Source organism: Herpailurus yagouaroundi, unplaced genomic scaffold, assembly GCF_014898765.1.
Source record: "Herpailurus yagouaroundi ecotype Mexico unplaced genomic scaffold, PumYag 355, whole genome shotgun sequence".
NCBI lineage: Eukaryota > Metazoa > Chordata > Mammalia > Carnivora > Felidae > Herpailurus > Herpailurus yagouaroundi.
Window position 1 is genome coordinate 7,698,635 of NW_024412572.1, and position 18,842 is coordinate 7,717,476.

Consider the following 18,842-nt stretch of genomic DNA (forward strand, 5'->3'; position numbering starts at 1 on the left):
GCGTCCCAAAGCGTTTGGATTGTTGTATTTTCATTTTCGTTTGTTTCCATATATTTTTTAATTTCTTCTCGAATTGCCTGGTTGACCCACTCATTCGTTAGTAGGGTGTTCTTTAACCTCCATGCTTTTGGAGGTTTTCCAGACTTTTTTCTGTGGTTGATTTCAAACTTCATAGCATTGTGGTCTGAAAGTATGCATGGTATGATTTCAATTCTTGTAAACTTATGAAGGGCTGTTTTGTGACCCAGTATATGATCTATCTTGGAGAATGTTCCATGTGCACTCGAGAAGAAAGTATATTCTGTTGCTTTGGGATGCAGAGTTCTAAATATATCTGTCAAGTCCATCTGATCCAATGTCTCATTCAGGGCCCTTGTTTCTTTATTGATCGTGTGTCTAGATGATCTATCCCTTTCTGTAAGTGGGGTGTTAAAGTCCCCTGCAATTACCACATTCTTCTCAATAAGGTTGCTTATGTTTATGAGTAATTGTTTTATATATTTGGGCGCTCCGGTATTCGGCGCATAGACATTTATAATTGTTAGCTCTTCCTGATGGATAGACCCTGTCACTATTATATAATGTCCTTCTTCATCTCTTGTTACAGCCTTTAATTTAAAGTCTAGTTTGTCTGATATAAGTATGGCTACTCCAGCTTTCTTTTGGCTTCCAGTAGCATGATAAATAGTTCTCCATCCCCTCACTCTCAATCTAAAGGTGTCCTCAGGTCTAAAATGAGTCTCTTGTAGACAGCAAATAGATGGGTCTTGTTTTTTTTATCCATTCTGATACCCTATGTCTTTTGGTTGGCGCATTTAATCCATTTACATTCAGTGTTATTATAGAAAGATATGGGTTTAGAGTCATTGTGATGTCTGTATGTTTTATGCTTGTAGTGATGTCTCTGGTACTTTGTCTCACAGGGTCCCCCTTAGGATCTCTTGTAGGGCTGGTTTAGTGGTGACAAATTCCTTCAGTTTTTGTTTGTTTGGGAAGACCTTTATCTCTCCTTCTATTCTAAATGACAGACTTGCTGGATAAAGGATTCTCGGCTGCATATTTTTTCTGTCTAGCTCACTGAAAATCTCGTGCCAATTCTTTCTGGCCTGCCAAGTTTCAAAAGAGAGATCAGTCACGAGTCTTATAGGTCTCCCTTTATATGTGAGGGCACGTTTACCCCTTGCTGCTTTCAGAATTTTCTCTTTATCCTTGTATTTTGCCAGTTTCACTATGATATGTTGTGCAGAAGATCGATTCAAGTTACATCTGAAGGGAGTTCTCTGTGCCTCTTGGATTTCAATGCCTTTTTCCTTCCCCAGTTCAAGGAAGTTCTCGGCTATTATTTCTTCAAGTACCCCTTCAGCACCTTTCCCTCTCTCTTCCTCCTCTGGGATACCAATGATGCGTATATTATTTCTTTTTAGTGTATCACTTAGTTCTCTAATTTTCCCCTCATACTCCTGGATTTTTTTTATCTCTCTTTTTCTCAGCTTCCTCTTTTTCCATAACTTTATCTTCTAGTTCACCTATTCTCTCCTCTGCCTCTTCAATCCGAGCCGTGGTGGTTTCCATTTTGTTATGCATTTCGTTTAAAGCCTTTTTCAGCTCCTCGTGACTGTTCCTTAGTCCCTTGATCTCTGTGGCAAGAGATTCTCTGCTGTCAGCTATACTGTTTTCAAGCCCAGCAATTAATTTTATGACTATTATTCTAAATTCACTTTCTGTTATATTATTTAAATCCTTTTTGATCAGCTCATTAGCTGTTGTTATTTCCTGGAGATTCTTCTGAGGGGAATTCTTCCGCTTGGTCATTTTGGATAGTCCCTGGCGTGGTGAGGACCTGCAGGGCACTTCCCCTGTGCTGTGGTGTATAACTGGAGTTGGTGGGCGGAGCCGCAGTCAGACCTGATGTCTGCCCCCAGCCCACTGCTGGGGCCACAGTCAGACTGGTGTGTGCCTTCTCTTCCCCTCTCCTAGGGGCGGGATTCACTGTGGGGTGGGGTGGCCTGTCTGGGCTACTTGCACACTGCCAGGCTTGTGATGCTGGGGATCTGGCGTCTTAGCTGGGGTGGGTAGGCAAGGTGCACAGGGGCAGGAGGGGCAGGCTTAGCTTGCTTCTCCTTAGGTGATCCACTTCAGGAGGGGCCCTGTGGCAGCAGGAGGGAGTCAGATCCGCTGCCGGAGGTTTGGCTCCGCAGAAGCGCAGAGTTGGGTGTTTGCGCGGAGCGAGCAAGTTCCCTGGCAGGAACTGGTTCTCTTTGGGATTTTGGCTGGGGGATGGGCGGGGGAGATGGCGCTGGCGAGCGCCTTTGTTCCCCACCAAACTGAGCTCTGTCGTCAGGGGGCTCAGCAGCTCTCCTTCCCTTTGTCCTCCAGCCTTCCCGCTTTCTGAGCAGAGCTGTTAACTTCTGACCTCCCAGACGCTAAGTCGCGCTTGCTGTCGGAACACAGTCCGTCAGGCCCCTCCGCTTTTTTGCAAGCCAGACTCGGGGGCTCTGCTTGGCCGGCGAGCCGCCCCTCTGCCCCGGCTGCCCCCCGCTGGTCCATGGAGCGCGCACGGCCTCGCCGCCCTTCCTACCCTCTTCCGTGGGCCTCTCGTCTGCGCTTGGCTCCGGCGACTCCGTTCTGCTAATCCTCTGGCGGTTTTCTGGGTTATTTAGGCAGGTGTAGGTGGAATCTAAGTGATCAGCAGGACGCGCGGTGAGCCCAGCGTCCTCCTACGCCGCCATCTTCCCTCTCCCCATATCTGTTGCTTTTCTCTTTAACGCCCAAGAGAACTGAAGATAGCCAATGTCATCCAATTTTATCAGCAAGACTGGGTACGAACACTAGAAAATTCTTAAAGATGCTGTTAAATGTTTCTCTCACTCTGCAATTACCTCCATGCCTGGTTTTCTAAATGGGGAGACTGGGCAATGTGTCTTTTCAGAAGTTCAGGGACTATAAATTCTATTAACAGCACTGTCTTCTCTGGTTTTACAAGTAAAATGGCACTTCACCTATAAATGCAGGGACAGTAACAATACGATCTCGGGTCACACTGACATCTTTGTCTTAAAGAGCTCATGTTCATCTCCTTCGGAAAGAAGGGGTAAGTGTTACTGTTTTCATTTTACTGATAAAGAGATGAAGGGGAGAAGAGGGTATAGTAAAGTGACCACAGAAACATAAGTGTCAATATAAGACTTAACACTCAGTCACAGTGGATGACAAATGATGGCATTGAGGTTCACTCCAGCAGTTTCAGGCCTCATCCCAGTGGCCGGAAGACTGGGACCACCAAACAGCACAAAGGGGGCGAGAACGAACTCATAGAATGCACAGCACGGAGGAACCGCTTTCCACAAATTGCCCCCATCTAAGGACCCTGTGTGGCGGGTCTTACTTTCATTTAACAAATGAAAACAGCATCTCTAAGAGGCTCACCTACGCAGGCGCTGAAGGCACTGCCTGATGAAGGCCGTGTGTTTTGTCCCCACACCTCGCAGAACTGACTTCCGTAACTTCTGCACGCTTGAAATCCACCTTGTCGGAGAACACTGCCTTTAGGCATAATTATCTCAGTTTTGCATCTGAAATTCAATTAGCTTAAAACTGCTGCCTGGGAGCCAGTGACACCTAGGAGTGGCATCCGTGATGGTCTCAGAATTTGGGATGAAAGTAGGAAAAAGAAAAGTCAATTTATATATGAAATCTAATTTGGGGTACCTTAGATAACCCATTTTATCTATTTCTTGGACTCTCTAGAGGAAGCTCTTTGTACAAAGAAGGTCTCCTCTGTTTTGCCATGTAGAAGAAATAAGCACTCAATCACCAAGTGCCCTTTAAAAGGGTGACTTAGTCTTTGGTCTAAATGAATTGGGCCTGTCACTTTTAAAGTGATTCATTCCAGTAAAGGATGGACAATTTATTACTTTTCAAAACAGATCACTGTGGCGTTGACCTAAAAAGTCCCGAGTGAAGCCTGCAGTGCCGGTCTGACCCTGCTGGGCCCAGGTCCTTTCTTCTATCACATAGCACTGTGCATCCTTTCACGTTAGGTGCTGCAATTGATATTTCTATTCTATTTATTCATTGCTGAGGTTAAAAAAATAAATATTTCAGAAATTAGCCATTTTCTACCCCCAGATATATTAAAACATTTAAAATGGAATTCATTTCTCTCTAGTTAGAGAAGCAACTCTAAACATGTAATTAAGATCAAAGAGACTTTTTTAAAGAAAAGGTTGGCAAGCGGTTAAGTATATCATTGATTTTGTTCCAATTTTAGTATGTGTGTTGCAGAAGAGAGCACAATCGCTGATTTCGGGATAATAGGTCATGTGTGTCTCTCCCCTTGCCCCATTCTCCTTATGAGAGTATGGAGGTATTACATACACAATTATTAATTTCAAGTATTTTGTTAGAACGTCACATGGGTTTACATCTGTGTTAGATATTGTAGGAGATGTCAAAAAAAAAAAAAAAAAGAAAAAAGAAAGAAAGAAATCCTTCCTTCCTAAACGTAGGAGGGTAACAGTAGACTCCTCAGTGAATGGCACATCACAAGGGTAATAAGAGTCAATTCCTTTCCTGCCCACCTTTTCTCTGTAGAAGAAAAGGCACATTCCTGCAGGAGCAGGGGAAGTGGTATTCCCAGGTACACTACTGATGGTGTGCCTGCATGAAGGTCCACAGCTTAAAGCCCAAGTCTTAGCATCAGAAGCTATCAGGAAACCTATTTTTCCCATGCCTCCTATATGACCTATAAAATGAAAATAAAACCTGTCTTCCGGACAGCATTCTAGAGATTTTTTATGATCTAAGAATAAAAAGAGCTATAGAAATGCAAAGCTTTATTTATTACTAATATTCAGCAGAGACTAATTCCCATATCGACACCTCTGGGCCTTAACAACTTGGCAAGGGCTCTTCTGACTCCCTCCAAGATTAAGCTCCTCATCTCTGTGAACATAAAATCAATCTGCTATGTAGCTTGAAGAGTCTTTGTCATTTGCCCCTAAAGAACCTAGCACCTCTCTTCAGAGGCCAAGAGAAAGCTTTAAAATCTTTTGTAGACTTCTTCTCAGCATGTTTTGCTAAAAATGACAAAATGTTCATTTGGAAGCATAGGCAGGCATATTCGGCTGGTTAGGTCCAAAAGAAATAACAGGAGCTGGGATAAACGAAGTGTTACTGGAAATCTGGGCCATTTGTGGACTCCTAGAACAACTCGCCTCTAGAAGCTAGCTATAAATATCCTTAGAAATAATTTCCCTTCAAAAGCCTTGGGAAAACATGCCAACTGGATTTTTACAAATGAAACGTTTACTTTGGTAAAAGAAAACCTGCAAAGGCTAGGGTAGGTCCGCGTAGGTTAGTATGTGGGGTGACACTGCCACCTGGCGGCTGGCATGCACTACAGCACAAGGAGCTCAGCAACAGGGAAACCACACTCCCCGTGTTCAAAGAATAACCAGAGCTATTAATAAAAAAGAAACCAAGTTTCCAGAACAGTCCTTCCTACTGAGAGGCTACTTCTTGTAGAATTGGCCCCATGCCTGCAAGGACAAAATAATTTAAGCTTGGAATTTACTGTGTGATATGAGCAAAAGACTTCTATCTGCTCGATTCTTAGTACAAGGTGTAACCAAAAGATGTGATTAAAAAAGAGCTTGACTGAAAAAAATTCTGAAATGTTTTAATTCATATCGTACATACTTTTAAAAAAGGCGGAAACATTTAGGGTAACACCACTGATGTGAAAGAATCTTGAGCCACAGGACCTTGAAAATCAGGCTGAAAATGTTTTGCTTTCACATTGTCTTTTTCATGGCTGCTTGTGTCATGCTGAAGAGATAAGCTTCGTAGATTATATTCAAGAAGTTGTCATCGTTCTGGAAAACAAAATCAAAAGACCCAAGGGAATGTGATTTGGCTGGCAGGAACCAAAGGCTTCCTCTGTCTTGGAGCTAAACTGGCATTCTGACACTCAGACGCTCCTCTCTGCCTGTCTGCTCCAACGGCTGGTGGTTTTTCACTGCACACGAGAGTGTTAAGTGGGACTGGAGGCCTGACCGAGTCAGCTGCTGGTGTCCAACAGTCATATGAGAAGTAGCAAGTGCTCATTACCTACAGCACGGATGGGCAGCCCAGCCACATGGCAGTATGGGATGAGGGTCACTCAAAAAAAGCCCGGGTCTGTTTCAGGAAAAGATACAGGTCCTAACAGAAGGCTGGAGTGGGAGGCAATGATCCAGCTCAGTGGTCTCTTTCGTTAGGAGATAGCTGGGGCTTCTTAAAGGTTCTCCAAGTCTCCCACAATATATACACTTTATTTCAACATTAGTTAAGATTTACTTGCAACATGCTTCATTTATATCATCGAAACTAGCATAATTCTCCCATTAATTATGGAAAGTTTTTGGTCTGGGTGAGTGGGCAGCAGTTAGACTGGCAGTCTCTGGGCTCTACTGCCTGGCTAGGACTGAGGGAGAATCACGGGTCTAATCAGTGGTGCTCTTTGTTTTTAATTCTAGAGACTTCTCCCTCCCACTCAAATCCTTTAAAGCTTTAGCAATTCACCCACATTTCACATTCCCCCTTCATTCCCTCTTGGCACCCCACGCACATAGTGTTATTCTCATGCAATGAAAGAGTGATTTCTCCCTGTTTTTCCTACAAAATAGCCACAAAGTCCCTGTGCGTGAGACTGTGTCCTACCAACAGGCGAAGACTAAAAACAGTCTGCATGAGTGACTTCCAAGAGTCCATCAGGAAGATGATGTCTACATGGGGAAAAGTAAAGTGTATGCAGAGAGTGGACGGATCATAATTTTCTACCTAGCAACGTACCGGGCCTGCTCTAGACTTTTGCTGGAGTCTTGGCTCCTGTACAAAGATCTTTGGAACAATATTTTTTTAAATGGAATGAACCAGAAAAAAATGTGAAACTTCTCAATTTAAGTTTTTTTTTTATTTATTGCACATAAAAAAGAAGTTTATAGATGTCCTAAGTCCTCATGAACTTATGAGTGGCTTGAAAAGGTGGGAAATATTTTACCCTGATATTTGTTTATGGATTATATGGATCAGCAACTCATTTGTTGCTGATCTTTAGTGGGCTGCTATTCTGCTTTCACACTTGGACACTGATTGCTAGCCCTCTCTCCTTCCCTTCCCTCCAAAATACGTGACCTTTAAAAAATGTTTTTAATAACAGAGACCACAGGCTTTTTAACTAGGACGGAACATCTGTGGAGTGCTAGCCAGCTCTCTGAAAGTCTGCCAAAGCTTAAGTAAAGTACCACAAAAATTTTCTTAAAGACTATATCAAAGATACCTAACTATGTTAACTGAGGTGTTTGAAGTCTGTCTGGATAAAAGTGTTCCACTTTTCAAGGCCTAGCATATATTTTTGGGGTATGCTTCACCTGGTAGACTGCTGAACGGCCTCCGGAGGCCCATCCCTTGCAGTCCCATTACTACCATGGCCCCAGCCCAGTGCAGCAGGAAGGAGCACTCTGTAGCCAGACTGCGGTTGAATCCTAGCTCTGCTATTTCCTAGCTGTGGCCTCAGGCCAGTCACTTAGCCTCAGTTTCCTTGTCTCTAAAATAGAAAAGCTAATAGGGTTGTTGTAGAAGGATTAAATGAATTAATATATGTGAAGCATTTAAGACAGCGCCCGGCACAGAGCTCTCTACATGTGGCCACTGTTATGTTGTTACCTCACGAGCCAAGTGAGACAAATGGCTGACAAAGAAGTCCCCTCCTTCTATCCTGTCCTATCAGTAGGTTTCAAAATTATTTGTAAAATATGCCCTTAGTAGTCACAGCCATTACTTGCTTCCCTACCTTTTTCCTCCTTCTTCAACAGTCCTTGTGAACCTTCCCCTAAATGCTGCCACTTACTCAAGATGGCTCTCACCTCCATTTCCCCATGGTGAGCTTTCTGGGCACCAGCCAGCACCTACAATCCTCCCAGTGGCTGCTTAATTATACAGTATACGTTTCTTTCTTTTCTGGCAGGTGACAGCTTGGAGGACTTAGTCAATACTACAAAATCCTTGATGGTCTGAGACACCCAAAGTCCACAGCCAGTATTTTGAATCTCACCCAGCTAACTGAGCATGGATGCCGTTGAGGTTTAGGTTGAATTGTTACATGGTCCTTTTATTCTTGGGGAGTACTAAGTAGGCATTAGCTAACTGAGTCTTTATCTCAAAGTGGCAACCAACAGGTCAGCAGGGAAAGGGAAGAAGAGAGACGACGTGACTCTCCTACCTGAATGAGGTACAGCAGTGCTTCCTGAAGCTGGAGCTTGGTAAGTGGGCTGCTGGTGACTGCAGGGGGTTCTGGGGTCTGCAGAGGCAGGAGGAGGCTGGTGGAAGTGGCAGCTGGTTCTTGGCTTCCCAGAGGCAGGAGCCCACTGTCCCTCTCCTTTGGTGGGGCACAGGTGGGTTGTGTGAACACCATAGGGGACATGAGCAGAGAAGGAGCCACTGTAGCAAGGACGCGCGGAGGTGAGATGGCCTGCTCACAGCAAATACACACAGAGGGCAGGAGTAAGTAGCAACTCATTGAAAAGAAAGGTAGACAGATAAAGAGGCCCCTCGCTGGCAAGAATGGATATAAATGAGTTTCAGTATTAATTGCTCACAACTCCACTAGGTGGAGGAGCCTGTAGGAGACTGACTCCTGCTCAGTTGTCTCCATATTTTCCTTTGTCATCACTAAGCTGCTCTGGCAGTCTGCCACTGTGAATATTGTTCCCACTGCATATAAAGCTCATCCTCTGAGTAATATTTTCTGCAGTTTACCACCATCACTTTGCAGCATGCATTTAGGACTGCTGGTCTCTTCCTCAGGGCTAACTGGCCACTACTCTGACCTAAAGGTCCAGCGACCCACGTGAGTTGTTACACTTGCTGGGGGCACACACACATTTCCGCTCCTGATTTCTCTACGTGGAGGAACCTTCCCGGCCTCTCTCCACCTGCTCATGATTTCTCATTAGGAGGGAGACATGCTTATTAGGTTCACCCCTCCTAGTCCCTCCCTGATAGGATCTGCCAGCTCACGGAGAGCATCCAGCTCAAGTATGGGGGCAGGAAGGGCCAGTGGTGCTCAGCACTGCCAGTGACTTATCTGTCCAAGACAGTATGTCTACCTCACTTGGCTAAACACCTAAAACCAAGTTTTCCAACAACTTTTCCAGTTATGCAAGTGACATTTTATCCCTGTCTGATGGACTCCTACAGCTAGCTCTCATTTGTTTCTAAGGCAGGTGAGAAAAAATGCCCCAAAAGAACTCACGAGAAGGGGGCATAAAGGCTGATAGTCTAGAAGCTGCTGTGACTTTTATATATCTTATAAAAAGATACTCCCTCGGTATCTTTTTGGGCAGAAAGAAGCCTGGAGGAAGGCAGGTTGTTTGTTTTCTTTAACTATCCCTATCTGCCATCGCGAGGAGAGGAGCTAGAACAGATGCCACCCACAGTGCGGGTCCCGGCACCCTTAAGGAGAATGCAGTGCAGGCTGACGGATGCACACTGTCGTGATCAGCTCTCCACACACGTGGGCACTGAAGAGAAATGAGAATTGTGCCCACTTAAGTTGATGTCAAACTATTAACCCCAACTTTTCTAGCGTCCCATCTAAACCACCAAGAGAAGCAGGTATCAAAGAAAGGGACACTATCGCACTGAGATGAGGAGGGGGGTGGGTAACAATCGTTTCTTTGAGATTGTCATAAATAATCAACAACACTTTGACTCAGGCTCTCATGTATACAAAGACTTACGCTATGTGACTGTGATCTTTGTTTTCAAAAAGGTGAAGGACTTTTGAGGAACCGTTGTAAGCTACGGTCCTGTAAGCAGGACAAAAAGACCAATGCTGACATCTGTTAATGAACAGAGAGAATGTCCTAACTTTTTTATTTTTTTTAATTTTCTTTTTTAAAGTTTATTTATTTTTGAGAGAAGGAGACAGAGCACGAGTGGGGGAGAGGCAGAGAGAGAGAGGGAGACACAGAATCTGAAGCAGGCTGCAGGCTCTGAGCTGTCAGCACAGAGCCCGATGTGGGGCTTGAACTCACAAACTGTGAGATCATGACCTGAGCCGAAAGTCGGATGCCGAACTGACTGAGCCACCCAGGAACGCCAAGAAATGTCCTAACTTTTAAACCCAATGCCTTTTCACTGAATTTGTACCAATCCAAATGGGAAAAAAAAAAAAAATCAGAGGTCTCCAGATGTTACTCATAGGTGATGAAACAGCTGTGGTTTTCTCACCGCTCCAAGTTACTGATAAACTTAGAACTGCCTTTCTCAAAGGACAGAGTATTTCTGAAAGTATTTCTTCCTGTCTGGCACTTTGTGTGTGTGTGTGTGTGTGTGTGTGTGTGTGTGTGTGTGTGTGGAGTTAGATGGCATACTCACTCCTCTCTCAATCTTCATTAAGCTATACCAGCGATAGAAATAAAACCAGCCTGCACCTCTGAAGTGGTGAGTCTGCATGCCTTATCACTCGTCACACACCTGCAGGTATGTACCCACAGGAAGCACGGTGCCCGGCACGTAGTAAGTGCTCAGAGGTATTTAGTGAATCCATGGATAAACAGTAATGATTTTAAAATAATCAGAAAAGGTCGAATGCTTGGCATCTCACAGTATTTCAGAGCAGACACTAAGTATCCATGGTCAAAGATTAGGGGGTTCTCTGCACGTCCGTGTTGTTTCCCGTGTTCACGTGCTTGTGTCAGGCCTTATGACACTGTGAAGATTTAACTGTACAAATAAAGTATCTCTAAAAGGCAGGAAGCCCCCAGATGGCTAAGCAAAGAAAGGATGCTCTCTCCAGGCAGAAAGTTATGGTGATAATCAGATGCACAGATACGGCGCTCGGCGCCCTGCTCTGCACAGAAATGTCCCTAGAGCACAGAGGCTGATGCCAAGCTTCACTGCAGTGCAGCAACACCGCCCCCACGCCCCCACCCCTGTAGACACGCACCTGAAAAAGAGGAGTCTGCTTTTCTGTGCTGGGTGTCTTGTCTATCCAGGACTCCAAGGTCTTCCCTGTCCTAGAGCTCTGGGTTACCACGGGGAACTTCGCTGCCAAAGCCGGCCGGTTAGATGCGTGCAACTGCTGCTCCTGCTGTACAATCTGAAGCTTTTTCAGTAACTCTTGAGGGGAGATCACTCCAGAGCTGCTCATCGGATTGCCAGAGAGGGGGAGTGTCGGTCTTGGGTGTGTTGACTGCTCTTTTCCGTGAGCCTGATGTCCTGGTGTCTGAGGTGGAAGGGAGCCATTGAAATACCCCACCTGTGCCTGCACCAGTCCCCTTACTGGAGCACCGGGGGTGGCAGCAGGGAGAGTGGTGCTGAGGTTTGGGGCAGCTGAGCCAGCAGGTGCTGGTATACTAGGCTCATACTTGTTCGCTGACCTTGGGGTGCTCTGAAGCTTCTCCAACAGGTTCTGAGTTCTGGAAGCACTCTGTACATGACAGGAAGTCCCAATGCTACGGGGAGACCCTGGCTGGACAGGTCCCAGAAAAACCTCCCCAGCAGAACAAGTATTGCCATTTTTGCAGGGCCGGTTTTCAGGCAGCTCTGACAATGGATGGAGGTCTGTACTCCTGACCATGAGTTTCTGAATGGCCGGACAGAGCTGTTTCTCGAGGGGGGGTGAGTGTCTTCTGGGTTCCTCATAGGAGAGAGAGCGTACAACCCCCTGCCTGACCGGAAGTTTCTCCTGCTGCTGCTGCTGCTGCTGGTGGCGGATGGTCTGTGGGGACCCCACAGTTTCTTGACATGTAGATTTGTCCTGCTTCCCAAAGAGAGCTGTCAAGGACAAGTGTTGTGGTTCAGGGTCTAAGGTCTGGAAAAAATAAAAATGTCTGAAAATGGTTCTCTAGACAATTTGGTTATATATGGGGGCTATGAAACATAACTAACCTCACTGATGATTTATTCTATTTACATAGGATCAATTAGAAGGGATGAAAAAACTATAATTATAGTAAATTTTACAAATTTAAGACCTCCTTTTAAGGTCAAAAATTTTCAGTATTCTTCTCTACCACCCCTGAGATAATGGTCATATTCTAGCATCTGTTGATAAAATAGGTCCTTGATGGGCTTGGGGTTCACAGACAGGGGACCAGTATGGTACAAACTTATATATACTAAAAGGGAAATAATCTCTTCAACAGGAAGTCCGCCTAACCCTGCAGAGCACAAGAAGATGCTAAGAATGCACAGGAATATGAGGATTTTTGTAGAATTATAAATTTAGGACTGGAAAGAAATCTAAGTCATCTAATCTAACTTGACCCTTTCAACTATATACCAGTAGCTTTAAAACAATCATCATGTGCATACATACTATGTGCCCTGGCCCGATCAGTCACAAAGCTACCTCCTTCCTGCTCTGTATCACTTCCTGCTCCTTCTGCTGCTTCCTGTGTTGTTGGACTAAGAAAACATGAGCTTCATTCTAAAGTCAACATATTCCAGTTTTTCTATTAAAAAAAATTTCCATGGAAGGCAAACAAAAATAAAAGAAAGCTAAAACATAATTAGAAAAGACTTATTTTTAAAAAAAATCAACATGAGCCTTTCATTTAGCCAGTCTTTATGTCTTTTGGCTCTATATTCATTTTCAAAATTGATTTAAATGAATTCCTTAAAAACAAACAAACAAAAAATACCAAATCTTTAATGAGGAATAACCATAGGAAACAGAAATAGCCACGTCACATTTGTAATCAATAATGGGACTTCCAGATTAGCAATTTTGTTAATGCTGCACTATTCTGAAAAATATATGTACAAAATATGCCATCATACTTATATATTTAGATGCAAATGCCATGACAAATCATCAGGTCTACAGGGGAATTGTATGCCCCTCCTCAGAAAAGGAATCCATTTCTGTACACTCAGTGCCCAGCGCCACACCCAGTATGGTGGAAGTGCTCAGAAATGTTTAACTGACTTGTTGCCTTGGTGTCCTTCCCTCAGTAGCCTTGGGAAGCCAACCACCTACCTCAGAAGAACACGGACCTGCCAGGTAGTATTCCTGTCAGCTCTGACAATGTTACGAGTTTGCTGTTTTTTAAAAAATATATTATCTAAGGAGTTCAAGTCCACAAGAGATGAGCACAGATTATGGTAAATGCCAAAATTAAAAATTTCAACCTGCTTCTAGGAAGAATACATTAATAGTAATTTTTTTAAAATCTTGAATTTGAAATCTCTCTTTCTTGGGTTTACCTTGAAGCACCCTTGAATAGTACCAGGCTCTCCCTTGACTATACTCTGGGTCAAAGTTCTTTAAGAATTCTAGGGAGACATGGCAAATGAAAAGCACAGGACTTGTACCTGGCTGGGCCGAGGTATGCGCTGTTGCTGGTTTTCACTAGGCTTCACTGGAATTGGTTTGATGAGATTGGGGTTGTCATAGATAGCAGATGAACTGGTTATCTGTTTTGGCTCAGAACAGGTTTTACACTGAAATGGAAAAAAGAACCTTATTTTTGGTGAAAAAGAAGCTTTAATCTTTTTAAAAGTACATAACTTGTTGCTCTTTATTTTATCTAATTGGTAGCTATTTTTTGATAAATTTTTGTGCAAAAAGGAAAATTACTTTATCTCCTCTGATATGAGCTATATTTGAGTATAAGTCAAATTCCAATTTAATTTTTCTTTGTTGTACTATTTCAATGCCCTAAAAATATTACCAACAGTGTCAGTCTGCAAGACCCAGAGACTCTGAGATACCTAGATGCTTGAAATGTTATGGATATGCTTAAGAAGCAATAGTTTAAAGATACAGAGTCTAGGAGCACCTGGGTAGCTCAGTTGGTTGAGCATCGGGCTCTTGATTTCAGCTCAGGTCATGATCTCACCATTGTGAGACTGAGCCCCAAGTCACGTTTTGCACGGAGTATGGAGCCTGCTTAAGATTCCCACCGCCCTTCCCCCCCTCCCCCCTGCCCCTCCCCCACTCATGCAAGTATGTGGACACACTCACTTGCTCTCTGTCAAAAGAAATGGAGAGAGTATCACTTACTTAACCATACGCTTATTGTTGTTTGTTTACATTATTTCACACTTTTCAACATGGTATAATAAAGATTTTTACTTGTGGAAAAAAAAGAAATGGAGAGTCTAATGCTTTTCAATGAAAACAGTGATAGAAACAATGATTTATTATTTTAAAATTTTTAAATGTTTATTTATTTTTGAGTGAGAGAGAGAGAGAAAGAGACAGAGTGTGAGCCAGAGAGGGGCAGAGACAGAGGGAGACACAGAATCCCAAGCAGGCTACAGGCTCTGCACTGGGAGCACAGAGCCCTATGCGGGGCTTGAACCCACAAACTGTGAGATCATGACCTGAGCTGAAGTCAGACGCTTAACTGACTGAGCCACCCAGGTGCCCCAGAAACAATTCTTTAAATGCCATGTCTGGATAACTGTATGGTTTATTCACCCATTAGCAGTTGACTTAAAACTGGGGAGTTGCATTATCAAAGTAACTAACCTTTTCGGTCTACAAACCAAAAAGTAAAGCTGATTCAAACCACTGATTTAAAAACTACTAACATCATCTTTATTTAATAAATGACGTTTTACATAAACAGAATAATTCAAATCTGAGTGTTCTGAGCCACTCACTACAAATTAGAATTTCACAGAGAAAGAGACAAGAGACAAGACTCATCATTTCAAATACTGAATCATTATCATACATTAATCTAACCAACCATGCAATTGCTAACACAGTAGGATTTATAACACCAAGAATACAGCAATGATGTCAGTATCTACCTTGTTGAAACACCAAATAAAACTGAATATAAAACCACTACCTTCTATTCTATATTCTCCATAGCATTGCTAGTTTCAACTGTCAAGGCCTCAGGCCAGAAAATATCTCACACTGTCCCTGACATGGAATGAGCTATAAAGACACTCTTGTCCCTCAAGAATCTAAGGTGTTTTACAGTTATTGGGTTGTATTTTCTAATTCAAGGATGTAAGAGTATGGGGTCAATTACCACCATGTTCACTTGGGTTTGTAAAGTTAATTGTACATAGGACTTATTTTCTTCCAAGAATCCTATCAATAATTTGGGTATTTGGCACTAGATTGATTGGGAGGTGAAATCCCTTTGAGTCAAAAAATGTTATTTCTAATTCTTAGGTGAATGCTGGTGGCTGCATGGACCAAGTGGCCTGGCTTTCCAAGGCAATAACCAACACAAGACAAGAATACAGCCTGAGATAGAGTCACTTACAAAATGTTAGCATGGAAGCCTAGAACTTCTGCTTGCTATGTAAAAGAAAGAGGACACTCAGATTACTTTCAATGAATGACCGTGTCTGTACTTTTTCATCCTCTCTGTTCAGGGACCTTGAATTCAAGCAAAGAAAAACAGATTCCCCCCCCACCTTTGCTATACACATATCTGCATGGGCCAAGAAGCTGCTGTTTCTTGCTATGCATAAGCCCCAGATAGCCTTTCTAAGTAAAACTGCTATAAGCTGTCTTCTGTGTCACTATCTAGCCATCACTGAAGCCTTGCTTTCATGTAAAAATTGTTCTTTATCAAATTGCTCAGAATTAAACATCATCTGCCTCAATAGTTCGTAGCTCATTTTCCAGCTGTTTAATTTTCTATGCTTCTCTCGACCCAAATAACTCTATGATACTTGGAAAAAAACACAGAGCTGGAAAAAGTGCATAATGGATTCTCCATAGAGATCCTGAGGCACTTCTTTAAAGCCTTAAAAACTATGTCACATGATCTCATTTTCTCACACACAAACACACAAACATACGTACCCATGCCAAGAGAAAAGCCTGGAAGAAAATATACTGAAAGTGTTAAAAGTAGACATCTTGGGGTTATAGGATTATGGACATTTTTTATTTCCCTTTTCTACTTTTTTGACTTTCCTCATTGAACATCAAATGACACTTAGTAATTTCTTAAATTTTATAAATAAATCACAGTATATTAAAAGAGACTTATTAATTCTTGCCTTAAACCACAAAACACAACATAGTCCATTTCTGCACACTCAGAACTTAACTATGCAGCCAAGGATCCTTTCTGGCCCTGGTTCTTTTTCTTACTGAGCGTTGGTGGTTTTACTGTATTGCTCATTTGCATATCAGCTAGAAGTCTAATAGGAGGTAAAAAGAGATGAAGCTCAAATTAACATCATGCTACTTTACAGCAGATTCACAGAAAGTTTTGCTTAGGGGAAAAAATATAAAATATTGGCCAAAATAAGGTTTTTAAATTATTTTATTAACTTCATGTAAGTAGTTGCATCTGATGTCAGTAGGCTTCACTTTACCAACATCATGTACCTCTAGCTCAAAAGTTTTCCTCCTCTTAATTTTTGGGATTTTCAAGAATTGAGTAATTTTGAAGTTGGGAAGCATCCCAGAAATCACTGAGTTTAATCCCTACCCAGAGAAGTGAGATTCTTTTCTAGTATCCTGGTATGTCATCATGTGGTTTCTTCCTGAATACTCCTGGTGATGGGAGAGGCACTTCCTCACACGAGAAGTCCGAGGGAGATCTTGTTTTCTTTCTCTTTTGCCTCTTTCTGTGTTCCCCCTTTCCTGTACCTCACAGCCATTTTACTCATGATCTCCACATGTTCTGAAATGTCTGTGTGTGGGAGAGGAGGTAACACAAACACAGGCAAATATAAAGCAGATTTACACAATGCAACGGAAGTTCACAGAGGAGCATATACATCAGGTTGCGTAGATCAGAAATAACAGGATGGACAAAGACCATTTGAAATGGGCCGTGAAGGGCTAATCATACGTTGGCAGGTAAAGAAGGAGAGGGGACAGCATGGGAAGAAGGCATGAAGACACTTGCAGGAAGTGACACTGTTACTCTGGTAGGAGTTTCAAATATTTGTGGGGGGTGGTGGAGTAGAAGGTAGTGAGATTAGAAGAATAAACTGGGGCTATGTTATGTAATCCTTGGAGAGTCCAAAGGTTCATATACTAGGCAACGAGAAACCAGGAAGAATTTAGACCAGAGAAGTAATGTGATGATTCAGGTGCTCCTGGGTTACATCATTGGCTGTTAATGACAGAAGGAATAATTTGTTCTGCTTATCACACAGTTGGAGCAATTAACATTATGCATATAACATGTATTTGGGTTTAGAGAAAAGCAAGTCTATACGCTGATTAAATATCTGCACCTCATGTCAACACTATAACAACCAATATGGGGGGCATAATGATGAATAGAACACTGTTTTGACCTCAACAAGTTTATTATTTTTATTTTTTATTTTTTTAATGTTTTTTTCAATTTATTCTTGAGAGAGAGAGAGAGAGAGAGAGAGAGAGAGAGAGAGACCATGAGTGGGGGAGGGGTAGAGCAAGAGAGGGACACAGAATCCGAAGCGGGCTCCAGGCTCTCAGCTGTCAGCACAGAGACCAACGTGGGGCTCGAACTCACAATCCATGAGATCATGACCTGAGCCGAAGTCGGATGCTCAACCGACTGAGCCACCCAGGCGCCCGTGACCTCAACAAGTTTATAGTGGTAGAAGTTGAAGGTAACAGACTGTTAAAGGTAACAGACGAGGAAGAACAAAATAAGTTCTAAATAGTAACAGACTGCTGAGTTCAGTAGAAAGAATAATTAATTTGAATGAAGAGATATGGGAAAATTCCATGTAAAAGTGGAATTTTAACTGGGCTTTGAAGGATATGTAGATTCTGAAGGGCAAACGAAGTGAGGGGAAACACTGCAAGTTGTAGGTACGGTATAAAGTGATAGCCTACATGACATCTCCAAAACCACGTATGAGTGTTTCTGTGTGTGTGTTCTGTGTCCTTTGATGAGACAGTCAGGTGCAGCTATAAGAGGAGACACTGGAGAGGCTCAGGAAACAAAATTACACTCAAAGGTCCTAGAAACAGGAGGCACAGGACGCCCCGCAGGGCCACACGGGGCAGCCTCAGGGTGGGCAGGGAGCAGAAAGCGGGAGCAAAGGGAAAGCGAAGACTAGAGCCTCTGCTGGGGTTTCTGCACTTTAGGACTGGCTAGTATGGATAACTGCAGTATGTTCTACACTACAGGGTGGTCCCTAGTAGCCTAACCTGGCTCTGAAATGATTAAGGCAGAGGAATATTACCTCCTGGGGTGCTGGGGCCAGATCCAGGAGGGATGGCTCTAGACTGGTTAGTGTGCATGTCAAAGGCATCCTCTGACTGGGCCCTTTGCTAGTTCTAAGAATTGGCTAGCCCAAGGAGGAGAATTCTGTCCCCAACCAGAAGACTTTTAAGATGTCAAAACATCATAAAAGAAAAATAACACAGTATATGTGTTTGTGTATGTGAATGTGTGTATGTGTGTGTATGCATATGTGTGTGTGTATTGAGAGGAGGGAGGGAGAAGAAAGAAAATAATTTTTGTTCAATATTTGCATTCATTATTTATTGGCCATCGTTAAGCTGTCCTCACAGAACCTAAGTTCCCAGAGGGCAAAAATGTCACCTTTTAAGATTAATCTTTGGTGTGCCTAACATAGTGCAATTAGTGAAGTATAATGAGTTGACAGTTGCCAAGTCTTTAGGATATCTTTCAATGGCTGTTAAAGAATTAAGCAAAACACAAAACTAATACAGAAATAGTTGTTACTGACTGAATCTGGCATTTTAAAGCATCCTCTGTCCAGGCCCTCCAATCGAAGGATAACGAAACTGTGGTTAATTCAGATTCATATTCATTTGTATTCATTCCCTCAACAATCATTTATTTAGCACCTATGTGCTGGGAGCTGTGAAGGTTCTGAAGATAAATGAA

General features: G+C 42.9%; 1 protein-coding gene across 1 annotated transcript in view; it reads right to left on the reverse strand.

Moving 5' to 3' along the window:
• Positions 1-5,654: 5,654 nt before the first annotated feature.
• Positions 5,655-18,842, reverse strand: part of DCP1B (decapping mRNA 1B) — a 62,124-nt gene continuing 48,936 nt past the window's right edge. Inside the window, exons 6-9 of the mRNA XM_040463041.1 lie at positions 13,366-13,494; positions 10,994-11,860; positions 8,264-8,512; positions 5,655-5,876 (exon numbers count right to left, since the gene is read on the reverse strand). Coding sequence (XP_040318975.1) covers positions 5,796-5,876; positions 8,264-8,512; positions 10,994-11,860; positions 13,366-13,494 — 1,326 coding nt within the window. The 3' untranslated portion in view covers positions 5,655-5,795. The remainder of the gene's footprint in view (positions 5,877-8,263; positions 8,513-10,993; positions 11,861-13,365; positions 13,495-18,842) is intronic.